Source organism: Diospyros lotus, chromosome 2 (assembly GCF_014633365.1).
Source record: "Diospyros lotus cultivar Yz01 chromosome 2, ASM1463336v1, whole genome shotgun sequence".
NCBI lineage: Eukaryota > Viridiplantae > Streptophyta > Magnoliopsida > Ericales > Ebenaceae > Diospyros > Diospyros lotus.
The window spans coordinates 45,354,873-45,378,693 of record NC_068339.1 but is presented as its reverse complement, the minus strand read 5'-3'; the positions used below and the strand labels follow the sequence as shown (position 1 = coordinate 45,378,693).

Below are 23,821 nucleotides of genomic sequence, written 5' to 3'. Positions count from 1 at the left end.
CATCAAAGCAATAAAATAAAAGGATGCCTATGCAACATCTGAGGAAGGCAAAATAATGTTATTCTAGAAAAGTGCTATATGTGTAACATACCACGACCAGATAACCATCTTGTGCTTTACTAGCTGCCCAGTTACCAGAGACAATTGGAGCAATGATGCCTTAACCGTTCAGATGGAGTAGGTTTGGGTGTTGACAGTAAAGGCTTTGTTTTCTTGTTGAATTGTATGTCCCCTAGTTGGAAGTAAGAGAGAGATTTGCAAAGCAAGTGTAATGTGCATGAAGTGGAATGTTTGGTGTGAAGAAATCTTTGAGCATTTGAAAGTATAGAGGAAATACAAGTTGTATAAAAGGATTAGTCTCATTTTCCACTTGCTTTGGCTGCATCTGGCTTGGAGGAGACAGAAAGGGATGCCCAGAGTTAGGACTGCAAGGACTTTTAAGTTTTTGATGGTGTCTAGGGTCCTATATGCTATCTAAAGCGAAGTAATTCTCATTCTAATACCCTTTGGAACTCAGCCAGTAATTCCTCGACACTTCTAGATAGTCCCAATCTAGGATGACAGAAAGGGGTTGCATTAGGTAACAGGCAGCTAGTATAAAATTCAATGTATCTTTTCTCGTGGATTCAAGACAAAATGGCATGGGATATAATAATGTGAAAACTGAATAAATTCTTCCTTACTTCGTATGTAAACATACAAGTCCTCTTATAGAGATGAGGATTATACAACATAGGAAAGATTACAACACATGAAAATAAGGAAAGATTACCTATACACAATCCTAGGAAAGTTTCCTAAGTTGGAATTAAGAAAGTATCCTAATCTAGATTTAGAAATTTCTAAAAAACACAAGATCAGAACAGCATCCAATTTCCCTATCGGATGATGAGACAACCTTTCTTTCTTCTACATTTTGTTAATCCTAAAGGAATCAACACTGCCTCTCAGGCTGGCGAATGAATATTTATCATTCCCAACTTGCATATCAAGTCTTCAAACCTTCCAGCAGCCAGCCCTTTGTTAGAACATCAGCTACTTGCTCTTCAAATGGAACATAATGAATATGGATTAGACCTGCATCCAACTTTTCCTTTATAAAATGTCGGTCTATTTCTATATATTTTGTCCTGTCATGCTAAACAGGAATATGAACAATATTAATGGTTGATTGATTACCTATCACAAAATAACTTGATTGGACCTTTAATAGAGATTTTCAAATCCTCTAGAACAATCCTTAGCCATAGTAACTAACATAGACCAAGGGCCATAGCCCTGAATTCTGCTTCAACACTGGACTTGGCCACAATGCTTTGCTTCTTACTTCTCTAGGCCACAAGATTCCCTCCTAGAAACACACAATACCCAATTGTGGACATTTTATCAATGAGGGATCCTACATAATCTGCATTTGTGTAGCCCTTAATATCCAACTCAGTACCTATCCTAAACAAAATACATTTGCCTGCTGTTGTTTTTAGATAGCATAGTATCTTTTTCACTGCCTGTATATACTCTTCAGTTGGGCTATGCATGAACTGACTTACTAGATTGACAGGAAATGCAATCTCAGGTCTAGTATGTGAGAGATAAATCAAGCGGTCCACCAATCTTTGGTATCTTCCCTTATCCACTGGTTAACTGTTAAGGCTTTCCCTCAATTTAATATTAGGCTCCACGATGGCTCCTTTTCCTCCCAGTAGTCCTGTTTCTGCTAACAAATCCAAGATATACTTGCGTTGGAATAGAAAATTTTATGCTTTAGAATAAGACACTTCTATTCCCAAAAAATATTTAGCTGTACCAAGATCTTTAATCTTGAATTCCCAAGCCAAATTGTCCTTGAGGACTTTTTGTTCTTCACCATCATTCCATGTAACAATTATATTATCTACATAAACTAGCAAGCCTGTCACCTTCTCTTACATTGAGTGTTTAATAAATAGGGTATGATCTGCTTTGATGATATCCCATAGATCTCACTGCCTTCGAAAATCTACCAAACCAGGCTTGTGGTGACTGCTTGAGGCCATAAAGAGCTCTTTTAAGCCTGAATACCTTACCTGAATCTTCTTTCTAGAATCCTGGAGGTAGTTCCATGAACACTTCCTCTTCTAAATCCCCATGTAAAAAGGCATTCTTCATATCTCGTTGTTGAAACTACCACCCATACTATGTTGCTAGTGATGGGAGTATTCTCATTGTTGTCATTTTTGCCACAGGAGCAAAAGTCTCAAGGTAGTCTACTCCATAGGATTAAGTATAGCCCTTAGCCACTAGTCGAACTTTACACCTCTCCAATGTATCATCCGCATTGTATTCCAAGTTAAAAATCCACTTGCAGCCTACTGGAATAACCCCCTTTGGTCTAGGCACCAGCTCTCATGTTTGATTTTTATTCAATGCTCTCATCTCCTCCAGCATAGCTTGCTTCCAATTTTGATCTTTTAGAGCCTCATCAATTGTCTTAGGAATGACAATGGTATCTAATGAGGTCAGAAAGCTTTTGTGCTTTTGGGAAAGATGATTATAAGAAATATAGTTGGCCAATCAATGTTGAGTACAGCTTCTAACCCCTTTTTTTGACAACAATAGGGAGATCCAAATCATTAGGAATAGGGTTAGAAGGAACCGAGGGTTGAATGATTTCAGTACCTGGGTTGGGAGCTGATGTTGATTCAGATTGAGGATGCAGAATAGACTGAGGTCTTTTCTTGAATACATAAGGAGAGCCTTTAAACCTAACCAAGGATGGTAGCTGCTGAGTTGCTTGATTAGGTATGTCCTACTCACTGAAGCTTGGTGAGTGAGTAGATGTGATGGACTGATCATTCTCTTTTGTCTCACTAGAGCTTGTTGGAACTAAATCAAAGCTAGGAAGAACAACACTTTGGTCACCATACTCCAGGTTCTCCCCCTAGGGACCAATGCTAGAGTAGCCAAAGAGGGGTTGAGATTTAACAAAAGTAACATCCTTTAACACATAGAATTTTCTAGTGGAATGATGATAACATTTGTAGCCCTTCTGAGTAGGGGAGTAACCAAGGAAGATACACCTAAGAGCTCTAGGATCGAGCTTATCTTGATGATGCTTGGGAACATGAACAAATGACACATAGCCAAACATCTTAAGAGGAAGAGGAGTGTGCAAACCAATGTCTGGAAAGTAGAAGGATAAACACTGAAAAGGACCCTGATGGGTTAGAAGTTTAGAGGGAACTCAATTGATCAAGTAGGCTACTGTTAGGACTGCCTCTCCTCGGAAATGTTTAGGAACATGATGATAGTGGAGAAGGCTCTAGCAACATTGAGGAGATGCCTCATCTTCCGTTCAGCTACTCTACTTTGTTGAGGAGTATTTATGCAGGAAGACTCAAGGATAATTCCTTCTTGTTGAAAGAGCTTATGCAAGTGATGATTGAAATAATCTCTTGCATTATCAATATGAAATTTCTAGATAGGAGAGCCAAATTGAGTGAAAATCATTTCATGGAAGTATGGTAGAACAGTAATAATAGTAGCTTTTGTCTTTTAAAAGAAAAATCCAAGTCATCCGAGTACAATCATCTATGAAAGAAATGAACCATCTAGCCCCAAAATAGTTAGGTCTCCTAGATGGTCCCCAAACATCAGAATGAATTAATGAAAAAGGACTAGAAGATAATTTATTGCTAATGGGATAGGACACTCGATGATGTTTTGAAATTTCACACACATCACAATGAAATGTACTCAAATCTAAAGTCCTAAATAAAGCAGGGAACATAGTCTTTAGTAAGGGGAAAGGAGGACGGCCAAGTCGGTAGTGATGAAGCCAGATGTTGGTGAGATCATAAGTAGACTAGGATGAACAAGCAAGCCTTGGCTGACCCCCTATAAGACAAACACACTCCTTCTTCAAGTATTATAGCCCATTCTATACCTCGGCAACACCAATCATCTTTCTCGTGTTCAATGCCTAAAATTCACACATATGAGGAGAAAAGATAACACGGCAATTCAAATCTTCAGTGAGCTTATGGACAGAAACTAGGTTGGTAGATAAATTAGGTACATGAAGCACTTGTTTGATAGGGAGAATGGGGCTAAGATTCACCCTGCCCTGACCTGTGATAGGGATTGAAGTTTCATTGGTTATGGTTATTTGTTTGGAAGTTCCTAGAGGCTTATAGGTTTCAAAAACATGCAGATCATAAGTCATATGATCAGTGGCCCCTAAATCTAGAATCTATATGTCATTCCTATCAGTTTTTGAAGTAGTAAAAGAAACAAAATGGAGACAAGTACCTTGTTGAGCAAGAGAGCAAGTTCCATCCTGAATTGTCCTCAAGAAATTCTTGAGCTTGCTGGTCTCATTTGCATTTAACTGATTAAGATCAGATCCAATAGAGGATTTTACCTTATTAGTGGAGCCTTCCTCCTACTCCTTGTTTGAGATATAGACCTGATTTTCTGAAGCTAAACTTATGAAACCTCCTGTCTTATTTAGAATAGCCTCATATTAATGTTCCATCTTTAATCTTAAAACTGTTTCACTAATCAGAAAACCAGATAGTATTTACTTTTACTTGACAAGCATATAGCATGATATACATAATACCTAGACAGTGTAGAAAAACAGATAGATTTTAATATTTGCCAAAGTGTTTTCTTTAATACAGAAATTTTATTTAGCCCAAAAAAAAAAGGAATAGTATTCACATATACAAAATAAATGTGTATATGGTATACATGAAATCTTAAAATTAACTGCAAATTCATGCATTATCTTCCAACATTCTCTGCCTAAGAAACACAATTACCATTCTTCATATGCTTTTTAAAATTTTCCTCCTCAAGATCAACTGGAACAACTATGATTTGCTCTTCCACGTGACTGAATGGAGGATGAAAGGCAGAAAAAATACAGGATTAGGCTTTCAAGAAAAGAAAGTTCATCCAGATCAAGCAGTGACAGAAATTAAATGGTAGCAGAAAAAAGTAGAGACAACGCAGCCTGCAGGATACTCATTCAAACAAATAGCAATGGGCATTGAATGGTGGCTAATAAAACTAAGAAATTATGAGCTTGGGTTATTAGCAGTAAGAAGCTCATTTGAAACAAATAGTTGAATGACAAAAAGAACCTTCAAGTAGTGTTAAGAGTCGTTTCCAAATTGTAAATAACTGAAAAAATAAACAAGAATAGAAAAAAGAACATTGCCCCAGAAAACAAAGAAAAGAAAAAGACACCAGTTTACTTCATACTTATCTCCATAACTTCACAAATTCTAAGTCCACACCAAAATTTTCAATGTTTAAAATTAAATTTATGGGACAGTTAGAAACAAAATCACGTCAAACAAAGAAATAAGATTATCAATTTCTTACGTACCAATGGAGAAGGCATGAGTCCATTAAGGCATAGAAACCGAAAAATATTGCAAATGTAGCCCAATACCATGATGCCCTGCCACTATTGGCCAAAACAACATGATGCCAAACACAAGTCTATCTCACATATATTATGCTTGATTTCAATGTATGAAACAGAAGGTAAAGTGATTTATTTGACTGGGATGTAAGGGAAAAGAATTAAGATCTGATTCAAAAGCTTCCTCGTAGACCACCCCAAAAAGGTAATTATATTTGTCTTGAACAAGGTGGTCTCGAGCATCAAGAAAAGAATAAGAGTTTGAAGTACCGTTTACAACATATATGAGCCAGGCTTCTAAGGACAGTGAATCCAGATGTTTTTTCTTATGACACAAAAGAGAACCCGCAAGAAATTTTAAAAAAAAAAATTGCATGAGGAACTGTAATAGAAGATACCTCCAAGAAATTTAGCATAGGATCTACAATGTAAAGTAGATTCGGATACAAAATTCTGCAAAAAAAACAAAAAAAAAAAGATGAGGTGACAATTTAAATGCAGAACATTGACCTAAATACACTTATAGTTAACCATGCTTGTAATGGTGCATATACCTATTCAGAGCTATAGTTCTGAGCTCCTTTAGGTCATTGACAGGAGGAACCCATATCTCAGTAAACCGATTGCGAAGGGCCGGAGAAAGTTCCTTCTTACCATAATCACCACCAGGATTCATTGTTGCGAGAAGAAAGAAGTTTGAATGAGCAGTTATTATCTCAAGATCAGAACCTCCTTTCTCAGCCAAAGCCTGCAGAAGGAAGAAGATCATTAAATAGAAAACGATATGAAAAATGAAAAAAAAAACAATAGAGAGATATCCATTAACAGATTAACAAATTAGAAGTGACCTAGCCAAAGATCATAACCATTAAGGCACATATTTTAATTTGCAGTACAAATAGAGAGAAACACAGGTCCACATGTTTTTATTCACTGCATGAACAGAGAGAAACCTAACTTCATACAAGTGCATGCAAATCTTCTTCATAAGCTTGACAAAATAAAATTAAAAGATCAGCAAGTATTGCATTTGTGTGCAGCTTGACAAGTTAAACCATTAATTATTCAAAGACGAGACGCAACACAAACTTCCCATTCAACAAGAATTGTAGCCACTGTCAGTAGGACCAGAAAGGATCCAAATATCAAGGCAACAAATAAATAAAATAATTGAAAAGAAAATATGAGTTTTGAGTAATCTCCATGGCTGAATGCTTTCTAAGCCAACACCATGCAAATTGGCCTCGTCTTTTGACATGAGAGCTTCACTTGAGATGTTAAGTGTTCATTCATATTTAGCACTTTGGTGGACACTAAGTTATGGAATCAACCCTTAGAAAAAAAGCAGGGTAAGACTAACTATGTACCCAAAAAAACCCCATGTCCTAACATAGCATTGGGTAAAAAAGATTGATGGAAAATTGAAATTATTCATATAGATAGGATCAAAAAACAAACATTAAAGAAATACTTTTACAATTAACTTAGTCCAAGAACATGTATTGGACCACATCTAAGGGCTTTATCAGCTTTGTCAAAATTGCCTTTATGATTGACTACCAAAAGCTCAGTCCACAGTATCACTCACTGGTGAATCTCAAAATGGTTCTTGGTGAATCTCAACTATTTGAATATGTTTCCAGGAAATCCTTCTGATAGAGTGTTGCTTGAACATTCTAAGACAGGAGACAGCAGTAATTTTGTGAACACTAATCATATCTGGAAAAAAGCCATCATTTATCCATAGAAAAAGAAGTAATGTGCTTTCTTGAGAAAGGGCACCGGTTAGCCTTCTTATAATTGTAACAATTGATGCCTATCTTTGGCACACTTCGTTTGGCATATCAACATTAAGAGTCCATGCAATCTCCAGTTGCTCCCTTCAGTTATCTATCCCTAGTTTTCTCTGTCAAATTCGCTCTACTCTCTTAGCTCAGGCTCCTACCAAGCTAAAGCTTTGCGCATTAGAACGGGGAAAGAGTAGGTGATTCACTACTGAAGCCAAGGTTGTATCAAGAAAAGGGCCACAGGTACAATGAGAGTGGCTGACCTAACAAGGGGTCTAAATCTCATTTTGGTTCACTCTTTTTCTTTCTTTTCACTCCCTATCAGTCTAAGCACAATTATTGGGACAAAGAGCGGAGGTTGGAAGAAATACATACCGGATAGAGGGAGCTCAAGAAAATAATAGAGCCTATGGAATCCTTTCCAAGAGGCAGCAAGTACTAGTTCTCCCACAAAGAGCAGCTTTCACAACTAGCAAATAAGTGATCTAGCCAATCATTCCACTACTATCTAGCATTAACACCCTCATTTGACTGCTGCAGGAAATAGAAGCTCTGCCTGTCATTATATTTTGGATTATGGATCTTTGAACAGGGGTACATAAAACATGGAGAAATCCTAGAAGTATGTCTGTTTTGTAGGTCTGGAAAAGTGTGGATTTTCACTAACTGAACTCTCAGCTGTCTGATAATGTTCTCTGATCTTCTTCTGATGCTAGGAATTGGACACAACTAAATAACTTAGCAAGCAATGGATGAACCTATAAGAGTCTCCTTAAAAAGTATACACAATTTTTCTCATATTATTGGTATGCAGTCCCACAGACTTCTACATTTTCCACAGTTACACCTCCTTCAAGAAAGCAAAGCAGAACCAGTTTCTTGTACTCGTATGTCAGTACACCTCAACAAAAGACAAGTAAACAAAAGGATATTCAATCAAAACAGGAATCTAATCTGTAAAAAATCTATTCAGGACACAAGGTCGTGAATGTATTAAACATGGTACTTCTCAACTCAACTTGTCATGAATCTGCACGAAGATCAGAGAACTCCAAGTTGTGCATTACAAGGATAAAGACACCACGAATTGAATAAGCTGTATCACTTTGTATGTCCAACAGATTGCATACCCTGTAAAGCCTTACTAAATTGAAGTGATAGGATAACAATTCAAACAACTTGAGTTATACAAATTATGTCAGGTAACAGCATGTTCTGACTGATAAATTTCTCTTACTAATAAAATAATTACATGTTTAGTGTTATTACTTGGGGTAAGATTCTATATGTAGACCTGTACAAGCCTCTCTAGCCAATAAAAATCATATATTATGCTCTATTTTGTCAATATCCAAGATCATATCTAGCAGTTCCCACTTTCAGAAAGCAGTAAAATTCTAGCACCCATCCTCCACAGTCATGCTCTATCTACAGAATACAGCAATGAAAGACTACTCGAATAGCCTGCTCAAATGAAATAAATTGCATGTAAAGAAATTAGATCTCCTGGTAAAATTACACACCAGTTTCCTTTCTGGCTCCAACACGCTGTTCAATCTTTCAAGTACACTGTCATCTGCCAAGGAAATTTCATCCACAAGAAAGAGATCACCTTTCCTCATCGCCTGCACAAGTGGTCCGTCTTGCCAAATAAAAATGGTCTGCCACTTTTGGTGCAGCTGAGCTAGGTCTAGATTCAGTTTTTCGATCAAGTCAAGATCTTGGAGAGTAACATCAGAATGTGAGACAAGACCTTGCTTGTAACTATTTACAATTACAGCCAGCTGATCAATGATAGAGGAAGCTTGACCAATATCTGTAGAAATTGTCTGCAACCAAATGCATCCATCAGAAAAGCCCTAAATTTTTATATGAGAATGGAAAGAAACCACAGGTAAGCAAAGTGCGAAGACAAAAGAACATACATCAACACCAGGAAAGCAGACAAAAGCCTTCGATAGCATTATTTGTTCACATAGATTTTTGAAGTCCAAAGCTACTCTTGATCTCTCTCGTACAGGATAAAACCCCTGTTTAATGCTCCGTTAATTAGTATTCTGAAGTAAAGACTTAATCTAAGCTGTTGAAAATGGAACTTAGTATGAGTTTCATGGAATTCTATGACTATTAGTACTTAATAAGGATATAAAAAAAAGTAAAATGTAAATAAAAGACAACCAACCCCAAGAAAATCAGATGTCTCTGTATACTGATGGCAATTTAAAATGTGCAATCCTGAACCCAACACCACGCTGAGTAACTGACAAACAGTTGTCTTCCCACCGCCAGTTTCACCAACAAGAAGGACAGGCTCACGCATCTTGTAACATCGTTCAATGAGAAAATACAATCTCCACATACTTTCTGTCCAAACAATTCTGCAAAAGGAAGGAAATTGCTAAAAAATAAGTTAAATGGTCAAGCATTGAAATAAAATGTTAAAACAATGAATTATAAGAACAGATGCATACTTGCCAAGATTCTGCAAAACACCCGGGTACTTGCATAACTTCAAAACCGCATCCCTTCCTGCTGGTTCCTGGATCATACGGTGACAATTTTCAACCAGCAAACATCAAGTTCCACAAATTTCATATGCAGAATGCAATAACTAAGGCAACCAAGTATAGCAAGCTTACAGGATTGTCTAACCCTGACAAATTCATGAAAATTTTACTTTCCGAGCAAAGTCCAATGTACGCTACTCCCAAGTTTCAAACCATTGGCAAATCAAAGTAATCCATTAGCACTATATGTTTTTCATAATGGTTAAGCACAGATGTTTAGAATCAGTCACATGTCTACCATAACAAGCTACTCCTATCCTGAAATCTATTATCCAACTGAAGACTGGACCTGTGCAAAACGTCATAAATGTATGCCTAGATCACATGCCGTGACCACACATGCAGATATCCATGAAATTTTCTTGGGAAATACAAAAAAGCAAAGAAGAAATGTACATAAAATAGTAAATGAAAGAACAGCAATAAGCTTCTAAAGAAATTAACTGCAGAAAATGATATACAAAAAAAGCAGACACCTGCGCATACATTAAACTCAAGGATGCCAGGTAGGTACATCCATCAATAGAGAAATAATCAGCTTCTGAAAGGAAATTTAAGGGATTCTGTTCTTGCACATAAAATAGTAAATGAAAGAACAGCAATCATCAGCTTCTGAAAATGATGAAAACTTTAAAATTAGCATAATCTCATTTAATTACAATTTTTGCACAAGAAAGGTTTCTAAAGCTAGAAAAAGATTTTATTGTTTCAATAAATTGGGGATTTCAAGACTAATTATTTGCAAAAAGTTTTCTGAACCAATTCACCAGACACGATCCCTATCCCAAGTGTATCCGAAACCAGAATCATAAAATAGTGTTTGGGGCAATATTAACCAAATGGCCATCAGTCCTGAGACTTCTATCATCAGATTTCAGTGACAAAGAAGGTTTTCAGTTATTTCCACCAATTTTCAGGTTAAGTTCAATCTAGCACCACAACAGGAACTTATATTCCAGGCAGTAAACTAGGTTTTTGACATTAATACAATTCCAGAGAATTACAGCTACGTTACACATTCCAGTACCACAGCTGGTCTTAGATACCTATTACACCAGATGAGGATGCAGATTCACATAATATACAGAGAGATAGTAAACAGACCTGATTGTATAAATCATCTATGGCCAGTTTAACACGGAGCTGCTTCTCCAAAACCTCCCGAACAACAATTTTCTCACTCTCATCTCTCAGCCTCTCTGCCAATAAAAAGTAACCATCTCTAGCTAGATCTTCATAGGAATTCCCAAATGTCCTGAAACGATCAGCCCAACGAAACAAATCACGAGGGGTTATAAATCCATGTTTCCCAGCAAAAACTTTACTACTCTGCCTGTGCAACTGCAACTCCTTCATAACCTCAACCATTTTTTTCGCATAGCTTTCAGGAATTTTGCACCTCTTCTCCAATATTGTGGTTAGCTCTACTTCTGGAATTTCATCTACAAGGATCTCCACAAAACGGTTGCGAAATGCTCGAGAAAGCATTTTGCGCCCACCATAAAGAGTAGGTGGATTTTGGGTAGCAAACAGCATAAAGTCTGGATGAGCACGAACAGTTTCACATAATTCAGGTATATATAATTCCCTATTGTCATCTAGAAGCCGGTTTAATGCTTCAAGCACATCAGATGGAGCCAAGTTAAGCTCATCCAGAACTATCCAATGCCCATTCCTTACAGCCTTAACCAACACACCTTCATGGAATGCAAGCCGGCCAGTAGCATCAGTGATGTAAGAACCAAGATATTCCTGGAGATCTGTATGTTCATGATTATTTATCCGTACAAATTCATGACCGGTTATGGAAGCAAGGTACTGGACAAGGCTCGTTTTGCCACTGGATGTAGGACCCTGTAAAAGAACAGGATATCTTCCAACAAAAATAGCACATGCCAAGTTCCTAAGGTGCTCCTTAACACTCTTAGTCAGCACATAGTTCTCCAGGAAATTATCTGGCCTTGAATTTCCACAAGTCACTAAATAACTATCGAAAGGGGCATGCAGCGGGGTACTTCCTCCCAACAAATGTGATTTGATCATTTGATTCATCAACTTGGCACTAGGTTCATCCAATGAAGTCTGGAAAAACATACAAAATCCATCATAAAGGGCTTTTTGGAATCCAAATTTTCGCCTTGCCTTATTTGCATATTCTAGTGCTCTGTAAAGAGACCTTAAACTATATTGTGGCTTCTGATTGGCCCCATCCTGCAGCCTATCTTCAGATTCCATCTTAGCAGCTTTATAGAACCGGACAACTTTCTTCACTAGTTCAACTTTTGAACAGTCATCACCCATAAACCGATCAATAAACAGAATTAAGTCTTCATCATCTAATATATCATCAACAAAGTATTCTGTAAATCTACTCCTCAAAGAGTAGGGCAAATCTCTCTTTCCAGCATCAGTGGCAGGATTCATGCAGGCAAATATGCGGAAGTCAGGATGTCTATAGACATAATCAACATCTCCTCTTTCAGCTAAACAAAGTGATCCGTTCTCCTCTTCTAGAACACCAATAACTCTCTGTAAGGTCTCTGGGGGAGCCAAGTTCACCTCATCAAGCAAAATCCACTCACCATTTCTTAGAGCAGTTATAAAAGCTCCCTCTACAAATGAAAACATCATTCCACCTGAGCTATTCATTTGTGCATGAGCTGTTTCAAGCTTCAAAGAAAAACCCTCCCAAGCATTCAGTAACTTTTCACCCAAAGGCCTCTTTCGTTTTGTACCAGTGCCAGATTTTCCTATTTCAATTATCTTTTTAACACCCTTTTTGAATCCACTCAATAACATCTTCCAGTTCTTATCATTTATAAATTTCTTCAAACGAACTAGAAAATCCTCATTATCCTGAACATCACCAACCAATAACATTAGTCAGTCACACGAAGAAAGACAAACCCAAAGTGGGCAAAAAGCTTTCTGAAAGTGGGAAGTACCTTTAAAGAAAAGGATTTAGTAAAAAGATTCTCGAACTCCTTGTACAGAGGAATACATACAAATTGTGCATTCACAGGTTTAAATCCTCCCAATAAATCAGCAATGTCACTTTGCTGGCTTAGGTTCTGTCTCAAAAACAAATTGATAATTTATTAGCAAAATATATAACAAATCATTAATGTAGACATAAAACACACAACTCCATGATGAACATACCAAAACAGTAAGTTTATAACCAAGTCTCAATGCCAGACTCTGCACAAGAGTAGTCTTTCCAGTACCAGTTTCCCCAACCAAAAGGATAGGTTCATTGAGCTTGACAGAGCTAGCTATCTTCTCAAGAACATGTACTGAACTACGAATTTCAACAAAGGGTTTTCTCTCACTATGCAGCTGCAGAGTAAAATGTTGACAATATTTCTTCAGATAAGAAGCCAAAAGCATAAAAATGTTCAAAAGGTTGAAAACAAAGTTAACTGCATGCACTCACATGTCGTTGAATCCGTTGGAGGGTAACTCGTCCAATACTTAAATCAGAGTGCAACTCCTGCAAGTGGAAACTATAAGAAACCAGTGACAACATGATGCATTGCAAAGATGAGTTATCATTAGGAAATAATGAAACCTGGATAACAGGTTTGTTAACAGGATATAATGTCTCTGCAGCTGAGACTGTCACTGCCCACATCTTAGCAATGTCTTTCTTGATTGCCAGCCGATTATCTACTGAAGTTGTGGAAGATGCAAAAATATCCACAGCCTGAATAACCAGTTGCCAAAATTCAATTGCCAAGTGCTAGATCTAGAAAGTATTTCATCAGGTGATACTAGTAAAAGTAAGAAACAAGACATCAGACCTCTTGATAAATGCAATGACAAGTATAATCTGACAGATGATTCCCCTCAAAGCTAAAACCCAAAGCAGCAATCCTCTTGCACCATTTTATAAGATCCCTGCAGCAGCAGACAAATAAATTTAACAAGAAACATCGACATATAACACACAAACAACTGTAATGATTACTCACCTTAAGGAGAATCTGCAGAGAGAATTGGAAGAAGCAGAATTTCCAAACTGAAATCTTGCAAGCTGATTAACTCTTCCATATGTCTCTGCATAGGGAAAACAACCAAACTTATGTAGTGCCTCCAATCAAGAAAGCAAAAGAAAACGTGCTATCTATCATACCAATGAGTTTTTCAGAAAGAGGCTCCAAATTTGGATACCATGCTTTCACTATGCTCATCAAGTCCTCATCACTCGGGGGTCGTATCATCACTCTCCTCCAAAGAGCACTAAGAGAGCTCCGACCTATTATTCAAGTGGGAAAAGAACAATAAAAAGGATAACTAATTAATGGAAAGAACAACCACTAGCAAAAAAATGGAGATCAATTTGTGAGCATGTCTAACATTGAGCATTCATGCAAAATAGAGACCTGCAGATATTGGTATGAGAAAACAAGCTATTTTACTTTATTTACAGAACCGAGAATGAAATTGGGATTTCGTTCCACTTTACTCACAACTACTCCACTAGAAATGTACTGTTAGGGCCCTCACTCGTAATTACAAAAATATGGATCATAATTCATACCCTTAAGTACTCTCCCATTACCCAATAATCTTTTATTAACTGGGTTATCACACAACAAAATTATAACTTGAAAAATCTCGTGGTTTCCCTCGTCACCGAGTCATTAACATGTGTGCAAAACAAGATCGATTAATTACTTAACCATTTTATTCTTAACTTGTTTGGGTAGTTTAGGCTGCCACTTATACACAATAGGTTTAGTCCATTAGATTAGGGTTTTGCCCATTAATTTCCTTAGAATTTTCCCCATTTTAGACTTTAATCTCTGCAATCAAGCACCTAGTCAACTACAATTCAACTATGGGCTAAGTTTCACCTCTAACAGACTAAATACACCCCATGTTGAGGTCCACAACATTATGCCACAGTATACTCAAACCTCTAGTCAATGTTTCAGTCGAGTACTTACGCCTAGTCAAGGTTCCCAATATTCTGTGTGATCATAATTGACCACTCTATCAACTGTAGTTGAGCCCTTGGTCAACTACAACATTTTTAGTTGGATGTCCAGGTTCTGGAACCATTATAGTCAATCCTATAATCGATTACTTACTCAACAAAAGGTTTCAGCCTCTGTTTTATTTCAAGTTTAACCCCAAACTTACTTTAATGGGTTCCCTGAAGTCTTTACCTCATTTTAAGACTCTTCACCTTGTTTCAACATAGATTACCTGCTATTTTACATTTTCAAATCCAATCTCATGTTTATACTACCCAATCTCATGTTTATACTCACTTTTCTCATATGCTACATATCCCAACAATTTATCTAAACTCTATACACATCCATAGCATAGTTATCCAGAATGTGGTATGTTCCAGGCCATGGTACAAGAACAAGTATGGGATACATTAGCATACTAATTTTGTAGTATGACGAGAGTAGGCTTAGTGGGTTTGTTAGTTCAGGTCATGGTACGTTTTAAAGTTGTCCTCAAGTCAAAATTAGGTAGATTGATACTTTGCTATTACAGAAGTTCTGTTTTGTTTTGAATTCTTTTTGATGTTCTTGTACAACTTATGGAATGAAGAATCCCTTGCAAATGAAATTAGGTTTGAATATAATTCAAAATGCAATAAAAATATACAAGATAGGGAGGTAAGCAACCTTTCCTTTCTCTAATTTTCTTTGGAAATTATTTTGACCTTAAGTTTCTTCCCCAACTTTTAATTGTTTTAACTATCGCACTACTTGGGATCTCCATTCTTAAGGATTCGGATCAAGTCCCTTGTGATCCCAAGACGCAAAAGAACCACAATTTGAAACATGTGATCCAGATTGCAGTTCCAGGGGGTAGGAGAGAATCTAGTAACTATGATCCATAGAATGTCAAATGCATTTCCATCATAAAACCAGTACATACTAATCCCTTATTGTAAACCAAATGAGTCAAACATAACATTTATACAGCCTCTTTTTCAACCACAAAATAGCTAACATGCTATGCAACTAAAAACAGTACATCACATCAACTGGAAAACAACAAAATTGTAAGCATACTACTCTAGGTTGTACATCCAATTTGGATGAGCCTCCACTCATCCCTAAGCCGCCTCATCACCTTTCAGTCCATCTTAAAAATTTAAAACTTTGACAGCCCCTTCTCGCATGGCCACTAGGCTAACCACATCCTACTCTCCATGACAGTCAACCCCCAATGGACAACCACCAAAAGGTTTTAGGACTATCATCTCCAGAGGATCACAAAATGGATCCTAGGCTCTCATGCTCATAGCCAGAAATCCATGTTTGCATGCATCACAGTAAGTATAAGCATGCCATCCAACACATTATAGCTATGCAAACATGATGCTCAATGCCATGTACATGAGATGAAGAGTAATCTTAATGAAGCAAAGGTGAAGGTGAAGTTTCCAAGTAAGTTTTTGGTTGTCCCTTGCACAGCAGCCACAAGCACATGCGTCACTTACATCAAAACCCTCTGCACTGGAGCACTCTTGCACTCAAACACCTCAAAACACTGACACCACACTTAAAACACTTCACAACACAGTTCAACCACTTTCAAAACACACACACAACATAGCTCTCAGCAACACACAAGCCCTCACACACTTGCCAAAAGCTCCCTTATAGCCGAAACCAACCTCCTTTTATAGACATCAGGGTGTGAAAAGATTTGATTCCCGCTGCTGTCCTTGACTTTTAGGCCCTTTATGCTAATTACAGATGCAACCCCCCCCCCCCCCTAAAAAAAAAAAAAGTTATAATTCAGGTGCCAGCTCCCCTTTTCAACCTATTTTTATGCATTTCAGAATTTGCTCCTTGTGTGGTAGCGTATCAGCCCATACTTCAGTGTTCTCAGTTCCTTTATCAGCCTCCCTCAGTGCTTGTCTTCTCCCCAAGCTTCCCACACGCACACACTCACTTGGCCAACAGACCTCAAGCTTCTCAGCCCTGTTTTCAGCTGGATGCTAAGGTGGTTGCCATATCAGCTTGATACCTGGACATACATCTGCATTTTATAACTGTTTATACCCACTAACCCTTGGCCACGCCTAATTCCTGATTTGGAGTACACCTCCTTTTGAAACCTTCCAATGCTCTTGCATTGAGGATCATTTTTCAGCCCTGCAAGTTTGCCTGCATATGCAACACTCTGTCTGGCGTGTAAGGCAGTGTTCTAAAAGTGTTCTAAAAGGCGGCCGCCTCCTAGGCGTTAGGCGGCGCTTGGCCGCCACAATTAACTGTTGATCGGCACCCTTAGGCGTCGGGCCGATCACTCTGGCCAAATCAACGCCCAGGCAACCTAGGCAACGCCTAGCCGCCTGCGGCCGCCCATCTGCCTGGGTCACGCGCCACCTGGACTGCTTGAGTCGTCTCTTGTTGCGCGCCGCCTAACTCGTCGCTTGCTCTCTCCTTGCTGCCGCCGCCGCGAATTGTCTCCTTGTCGTTCTCGATCTTCTTCCTCCAGTACGCATGGCCATCATCTTGGTTTGAAGTTCTTCTTGCTGTTGTAGCAGCTGCTGGTTCTCGATCTTCTTACTCCGCCAAGCATTGTTGTAGCAGCTGCTTGTATTTTGTTGCGTTGTTGATTTGTCTGTTTTGTATTTTGTTGTTGGCTCTGTTATTTTTGTTATGTCCTTATTTGATTCTATTGTTTGTAATGCCCATAAGCTGTGTTTCACAAAGTCAAGAGTTTAAACCCTAAACTTAATAATCTATGTTAATGTTTCATAATCTTTGTTTAATTTATATGTGTATTTGGGATAATATAACTTTTAATTTGTATATACATTTGGGATAATATGAATTTTAATTTAAAAAATAACAGTTTTTCTAGGCCCCGCCTAGGCACTAGGTCCCAGCCTAACGCCCGACTAGCGCCTAACGCGTTTTAGAACACTGGTGTAAGGTCCTTTTTCCCAGCTGTATTTGTGCTTTATTTCCCTAGCCTTAGGTTTTCAAGGTCCCAAAGGCAACCCGATATCCTCAGCCTTTCTCAGGGGACAAAGCAACTTCCTGAAAGAGCATTCTGTCATTTCAGCTTCATCTCTCCTTCTTTCATTCTGTCATTTCAGCTTCATCTCTCCTCTTCATTTCTGTCTCCAGCAATTTTATATCCATCTTATTCTTTAAGCATTATTGCCACGACTTTAGCCTTCAGAATGTATCTTTATACTCACATTTATCCACATTGGTGAACCCATTAAAATCCCCCATTCTTGGTAAACTTCTATCGCTCATCAAAGTGCATAAATCAGGTTCAATTCACAATTCAAACTCACCTAAAGCCCACCGAACTATACAATAACCATTCATTTAATCCCTACATAATGCAGTTGACATCATACCAAACTGGTGGATTTATCCCATTTACAAAACCTGTTGTTTAGCTTTCCATAGTCTATCTCTTGGTCGACTATGCCCTTGACAGTCAAATTCCCAGACATAGTCGACTACTTACTCAACCATCCAGGGCTTGAGCCAATTTTGACAATTTTCCATCTTTTCATGTACACTTATTTTCCATCCAAGCAAATATTCACCAAAGCACAAAATTAAATACTCAAAACTTGGGGGTAACATTACAGGTGGTTATATGTAGCCCTATGATCTGGGAGGACTTAACAAAATCACACCCTCACCAAACCATACACCTAGCTAAAGGACCTAGTTTTCCAATTTATTGACCATATTAACAAAATGACCCAAAAGCAACATTTGCACTAACTATGAAACAAAAACAATTTATGAAACAAGTTATTACAACGCCACTAAAAGCATCAAGCATGCAGTAATCAAAAAAACTTGTCATGTTTGGTGCTGAGAGCAATTCTCAAAAAACTTGTTTTGTAGGTTGTTAGGTGAGGGAGAGGGATGCTTACGTTACAGGTCCAAGTAAGCAAAATTTTCTCAGAAGTAATGGCAACAACCAAGGAGCCCAGAAGCCTCTTGGTGTTGAGAGGGAAACAACCAAGGCAAAAAGGAAACGAAGGTGGAACCAATAAACTTATAGGTAATGACTATTGGATCTAACATCTCGTGTAAGGTGGTAAGACCCCTTATATAGGTAGTAGGGCCTTCGGAAACAGAAGTACTAGGCAGGTCATGGTCAAGTGGCACCTTTAAAAGTTATAGAAGGAATGTGATGTTGCCCAATCAGCACCAAACATTGGAGAAAAGGTGTGTCATGACCCCAGGGGTAACCTAGTCATTATGCTTGTAATACCTAAGCAATGTTGTTCCTTTTAGTTAGTGCTGGAAACAACTGTACCTTTTAGTTAGACATTATAATTGAAAAAAAGCCTATAATAGGCTAAGCGGAGAGGATGAGGGGTATGTTGAAAGTAATACAAAGTTTATTTTTCCCTCTAAATTTCTATTTCCCTCTCTTTTCTCTCTCTCAATTCTCCCTCCTTTCAAATCCTCCCTCTATTTCTATTCTGTCTCGAGAGGAAACTAAATTTATAGCAATTTTGAATTTTTACTGTTGTAATTATTGTTATAGTAGTTAGTTCCTAGCCATGGGCCACCATGTGTAGGAGGTTAGGGGTGTAGGCAGGTTGTTACAACTGTGAAGGGTGTAGGGCCCACCTTGGCAGGAGAATCCACTCCTCCAGGCACCTTGTATAAATTGTCCAAATCCTTCATGGATGGATTTTTATTGAAGAATATTTAGAGAATTCTAACTTTCTCACTCTCTTTTTCTCTCTTTTCTCCCTCATTCTTACTCTCTCTCTTATTATTCTTTGTTTTTTGCTCTTTGTTCCTGCAAGAGGCTTTCTAAATCACATTGGGTTACAAAGAGGGATTTGTCAGGCTTAGGCCGTGACAAATTTGGTATCAGAGCAACGATTCTTGGCTAGGGCTCTATTGGATTGGCTAGATGGTGAAGGGAACTCGAATGACGAACTTCGAGCCACAGCCTGCAACAAGTCAGCTCGACCATGACGGAGTTCCAAAACCGATATGACCAATTGGAGATCGAGGGTGCCCGAAACCATGAAGCGATCATGGCAATAGATCGCAAGATGGAGAGTTCAATGGACAGCTGGAGCAAAGGTTGGATGGGTCAATTGTGAGATTACGAGAAGAAATGGGAGCCCAGATGCAACAATTTATGGTGATGTTTACTCGCCAAAATGCGGTAAGAGTTGCTCTTGACTTTCCACCTAGAGATAGGATTAAACCAATCTTATAAGGGAATAGGATGAACAGGGGAAACAGGAGGAGGAGGAGGAAGAAAGGATGATAGGCAGGGAAAGGAACAACCAACCTAATTCCCATCATCCAAGGTTTCCCATACCCCAGATGGAGATCCCAGTATTTGACAGAACTGACCCTCGATAGTGGTTAAGGAAGTGTGAGATATTGTTCAACTAGTACAACATACCGAGGTATCCTTAGCCACTGCATACTTCAATGAAGTAGTAGACGCGTGGTTTCAGGGGTGCCTTAGGGTGAGAGAAGATTATACTTGGGAGGAATTCTCTGAAAAATTGTGTGAGCGTTTTGGGGAGAAGAGTATGGTGGATATTACAGAAGAATTCAACAAACTGAGACAAACTAGGAGTGTGGGAGCCTACTTACAAAGATTTGAAGAGTTGAGATCCACAACCCTCACCTCTCTAAAGTTTATTTCGTGTCAAGCTTCATGAGTGGCCTTAGTGAGGAGCTTCGGCCATTGGTTAAAATGATGAGGCCCCAAACTATAGAGCAAGCATCTGAGAATGCCCAGTTACAAGAGATGGTAGTGGAGACCTTAATGAAGAAGCAAAGGCAGCATCTGAAAGGGGTGGTTCTGGGAACATCCAATATAGGAGGAAGGAGCCATAACCGGGATATGGTGAAGGGGAATAATGAAGTTAAAAAAGTGGTTGGACCAAGTTCAGCTCCTTATGGAGAGCAATTAAGGGAGCAAAGGAGATTAGCTAGCCTTTGCTTTCGATGTGGGGATAAATACCATCCCGGACATCAATGCAAAAGGCAAATTCTATTGTTGGAAGGGGATGATAAGGATGAACAAGGGGAGGCAGAGGAAGAAGACTACGAGGAGAATGGGGAGGAGGACAATGGAGAGATATCAATTCATGCTTTGAAGGAAGTGGCCAACAATAAAATCATTAAGGTGGAGGGTCAAGTTAAGGGTTGTAACCTTATGATCCTAATTGATAGTGGGAGCACACACAGCTTTCTTGATGAAAGCAAGGCCAAAAGGTTGAAGTGTCAACTCACAGGGACACCACCCTTGAGTGTGACAGTAGCCAAGGGCAACCGAGTGATGAGCAAATCAGCCTGCAATGGCTTCTGTTGAGAGATGCAAGGGGAGAGATTTGAGGTAGATCTAAGACTATTACAGTTGGGGGGTTGTGATGTAGTTCTTGGGGTAGATTGGATGAAGTGGGTAAGCCCCATTAGCTTTGATTTTAATCGGATGGAGGTATCCTTTGAGGAAGAGGGAAGGAAGATGACGTTAACAGGGGGGAAAAGAAGCTGGATTTGGAACTTGCAAGATGATCTCAGGAAAAAGGCTGCAAAGGGTATTCAAGGGGAAGTGGAATCAATTGGCCCGACTTTTCTCAATTGTGGCCATAGAGGAGGGAGATGGCGACAAGAAGGTGCAAGGAGAAATCTACGTGATAGTTAGCACGCCTCAGGGAATGCTTGATCAGGTACCTTATTTAGATTTCATTAACAAATTGCTAGAAGAATATAAAGATCTTTTCATTGAACCCACATCCTTTCCCCTTACTAGAATGTTTGACCATGCTATCGACCTAAAACCAAATGCAGAGTCAGTCAACATTAGATCTTATCATTATCCCCCAATCCAAAAGAATGAGATTGAGAAAATGGTTAGGGAAATGCTACAATAATTTATTATTAGACCTAGCCAAAGCCCTTTTGTTTCCCCAGTCCTATTAGTCAAGAAGAAAGATGAATCATGGCAATTTTGTGTAGATTATCGCCAACTTAATGCCATGACCATCAAGTATAAGTTTCCTATACCCCTTGTAGAAGACCTTTTGGATGAGCTACACCATACCCAATTCTTTTCTAAGCTTGACCTACGCTCGGGCTACCACCAAATTAGAATGAAATCCAAGGATATACACAAAACAACCTTTAGGACTCACCATGGGCATTTTGAATTTTTGGCGATGCCATTTGGGCTCACTAATGTCCCAGCCACTTTTCAGTCCATCATGAACATAATTTGAGCCCCATCTTCGAAAATTTATACTTGTATTCTTTGACGATATACTTATCTACAGCCCTACTTTTGACCAACATTTGGCTCACCTAACAACCACTTTTGAGATCCTCAGATCTAACCGGCTCTTTATTAAGAAATCTAAGTGTGCTTTTGGTTAAGAGCAAGTGGAATATTTGAGGCATATCATAACAAGGGATGGAGTTAGTACTGACCCAAGAAAAGTAGAGGTCATCGTATCTTGGCCAAGGCCTACTTCGGTGAGGGCCTTGAGGGGATTTTTGGGGTTACCCAGATACTATCGCCGGTTTGTGAAGGACTATGGGGCAATTAGCAAACCCTTAACAAACCTTTTGAAGAAGGGAGGTTTCAGTTGGGGGCCAGAAGCAAAGGAAGCTTTTGAGAAATTGAAGGGGGCTATGAGCAGGGTTCCGATACTAAGGTTGCCTAATTTTAGCAAGCCCTTTGTTATGGAAATAGATGCATGTGGGATAGGCATAGGGGCAATATTGGTGCAGGAGGGAAGACCATTAGCATTCCTAAGCTAGGTCTTGAGCCCTAAACACTTGGGGCTTGACATATATGAGAAGGAATTTATAGTTGTATTGATGGTGGTTGACAAGTAGAGGCATTATTTGGAACGGGGTAGGTTTATAATTAAAACAGGTCGTGAAAGTTTGAAGTTTCTGCTGCAATAGAAACTACAAACTCAACTGCAAAAGAAAGGCATGGACAAGCTGATGGGTTTAGATTACGTTATACAATACAAGAAAGGGAAGGAAAAATGGGGTAGCTAATGCTCTCTCCAAGTGCCATGAAGAAGGGAGTACAGCAACTATAACCATGGTGATTCCTGAGTGGAACCAAAAGGTGATAAATAGCTATGAGGGAGATGAGAAGATAAAAGAATTGTTGGAAAGGTTGGTTGTGGGAGCTAATGAGGTGGATGGTTACACTTTAGTGGAGGGTATGTTGAGATACCAGGGAAGAATGGTGATTGGGGACAATACAGAACTTAAAGAGGAAGATAATGCAAGCCCTACATGAATCTCCCTTGGTAGGGCACTCAAAGAGTTCAAAACACCTATCTGCAGGTTAAACAGCTATTTCATTGGTCGAGGATGAAGATAGAAGTTAAAGGATTTGTGCTAGCTTGTGACACCTGCAAGAGGTGTAAGTTAGAAACAGTGGCATATCCGAGGCTACTGCAACCCTTGCCTATTCCTAACCAAGCATGGTCTAGTGCGTCCATGGATATTATGGAGGGGTTGCCACAGTCAGAAGGCAAAGACAATATATTGGTGGTAGTAGACCAGCTAACCAAGTTTGTCCATTTCATAGGGTTGACTCATCCCTATACAGCTCAAGAGGTGGCTAGGGCCTTCTTGGATCGGGTGGTGAAACTACATGGGACTCCTAAGTCCATCATTTCATAGGATCTTCACCAGTTTGATGTGGCAGGAGCTTATGAAGGCTTTGGGAACAAAATTGAGTATGTCCACAGCCTATCATCCCAATCTAATGGGTAAACCGAAAGGGTGAACCAAAGCCTAGAGACCTACCTAAGGTGTATTTGCTTACTACAACCAAAAGGGTGGCATAGGTGGTTGTCTTTGGCCCAATTGTGGTACAACACTAACCACCATTCTTCACTCAAAATGTCTCCATTTAAAGCCCTATTTGGGTACAAGCCACCCGTTTTGCCTGTTGTGGGGGGGAGGATCTAATGTAGCTACTGTGGAAGATTATCTATAGCAAAGAAAAAAGGTGTTACAGTAGCTGAACCAGGAGTTAGCATCAGCTCAAAATCGAATGAAATAGTTTGTTGA

General features: G+C 38.9%; 1 protein-coding gene across 4 annotated transcripts in view; it reads right to left on the bottom strand.

Moving 5' to 3' along the window:
* LOC127795126 (midasin) overlaps positions 1 to 23,821 on the bottom strand; it is a 94,114-nt gene that overhangs the window by 49,973 nt on the left and 20,320 nt on the right. For all 4 annotated transcript variants that reach the window (XM_052326588.1, XM_052326589.1, XM_052326587.1 and 1 more), the window contains exons 11-24: positions 13,906 to 14,028; positions 13,745 to 13,829; positions 13,574 to 13,670; positions 13,342 to 13,476; positions 13,207 to 13,263; positions 12,933 to 13,109; positions 12,716 to 12,841; positions 10,875 to 12,626; positions 9,675 to 9,742; positions 9,386 to 9,581; positions 9,129 to 9,233; positions 8,727 to 9,032; positions 5,971 to 6,164; positions 5,815 to 5,869 (exon numbers count right to left, since the gene is read on the bottom strand). In XM_052326588.1, coding sequence (XP_052182548.1) covers positions 5,815 to 5,869; positions 5,971 to 6,164; positions 8,727 to 9,032; positions 9,129 to 9,233; positions 9,386 to 9,581; positions 9,675 to 9,742; positions 10,875 to 12,626; positions 12,716 to 12,841; positions 12,933 to 13,109; positions 13,207 to 13,263; positions 13,342 to 13,476; positions 13,574 to 13,670; positions 13,745 to 13,829; positions 13,906 to 14,028 — 3,476 coding nt within the window. The remainder of the gene's footprint in view (positions 1 to 5,814; positions 5,870 to 5,970; positions 6,165 to 8,726; positions 9,033 to 9,128; positions 9,234 to 9,385; positions 9,582 to 9,674; positions 9,743 to 10,874; positions 12,627 to 12,715; positions 12,842 to 12,932; positions 13,110 to 13,206; positions 13,264 to 13,341; positions 13,477 to 13,573; positions 13,671 to 13,744; positions 13,830 to 13,905; positions 14,029 to 23,821) is intronic.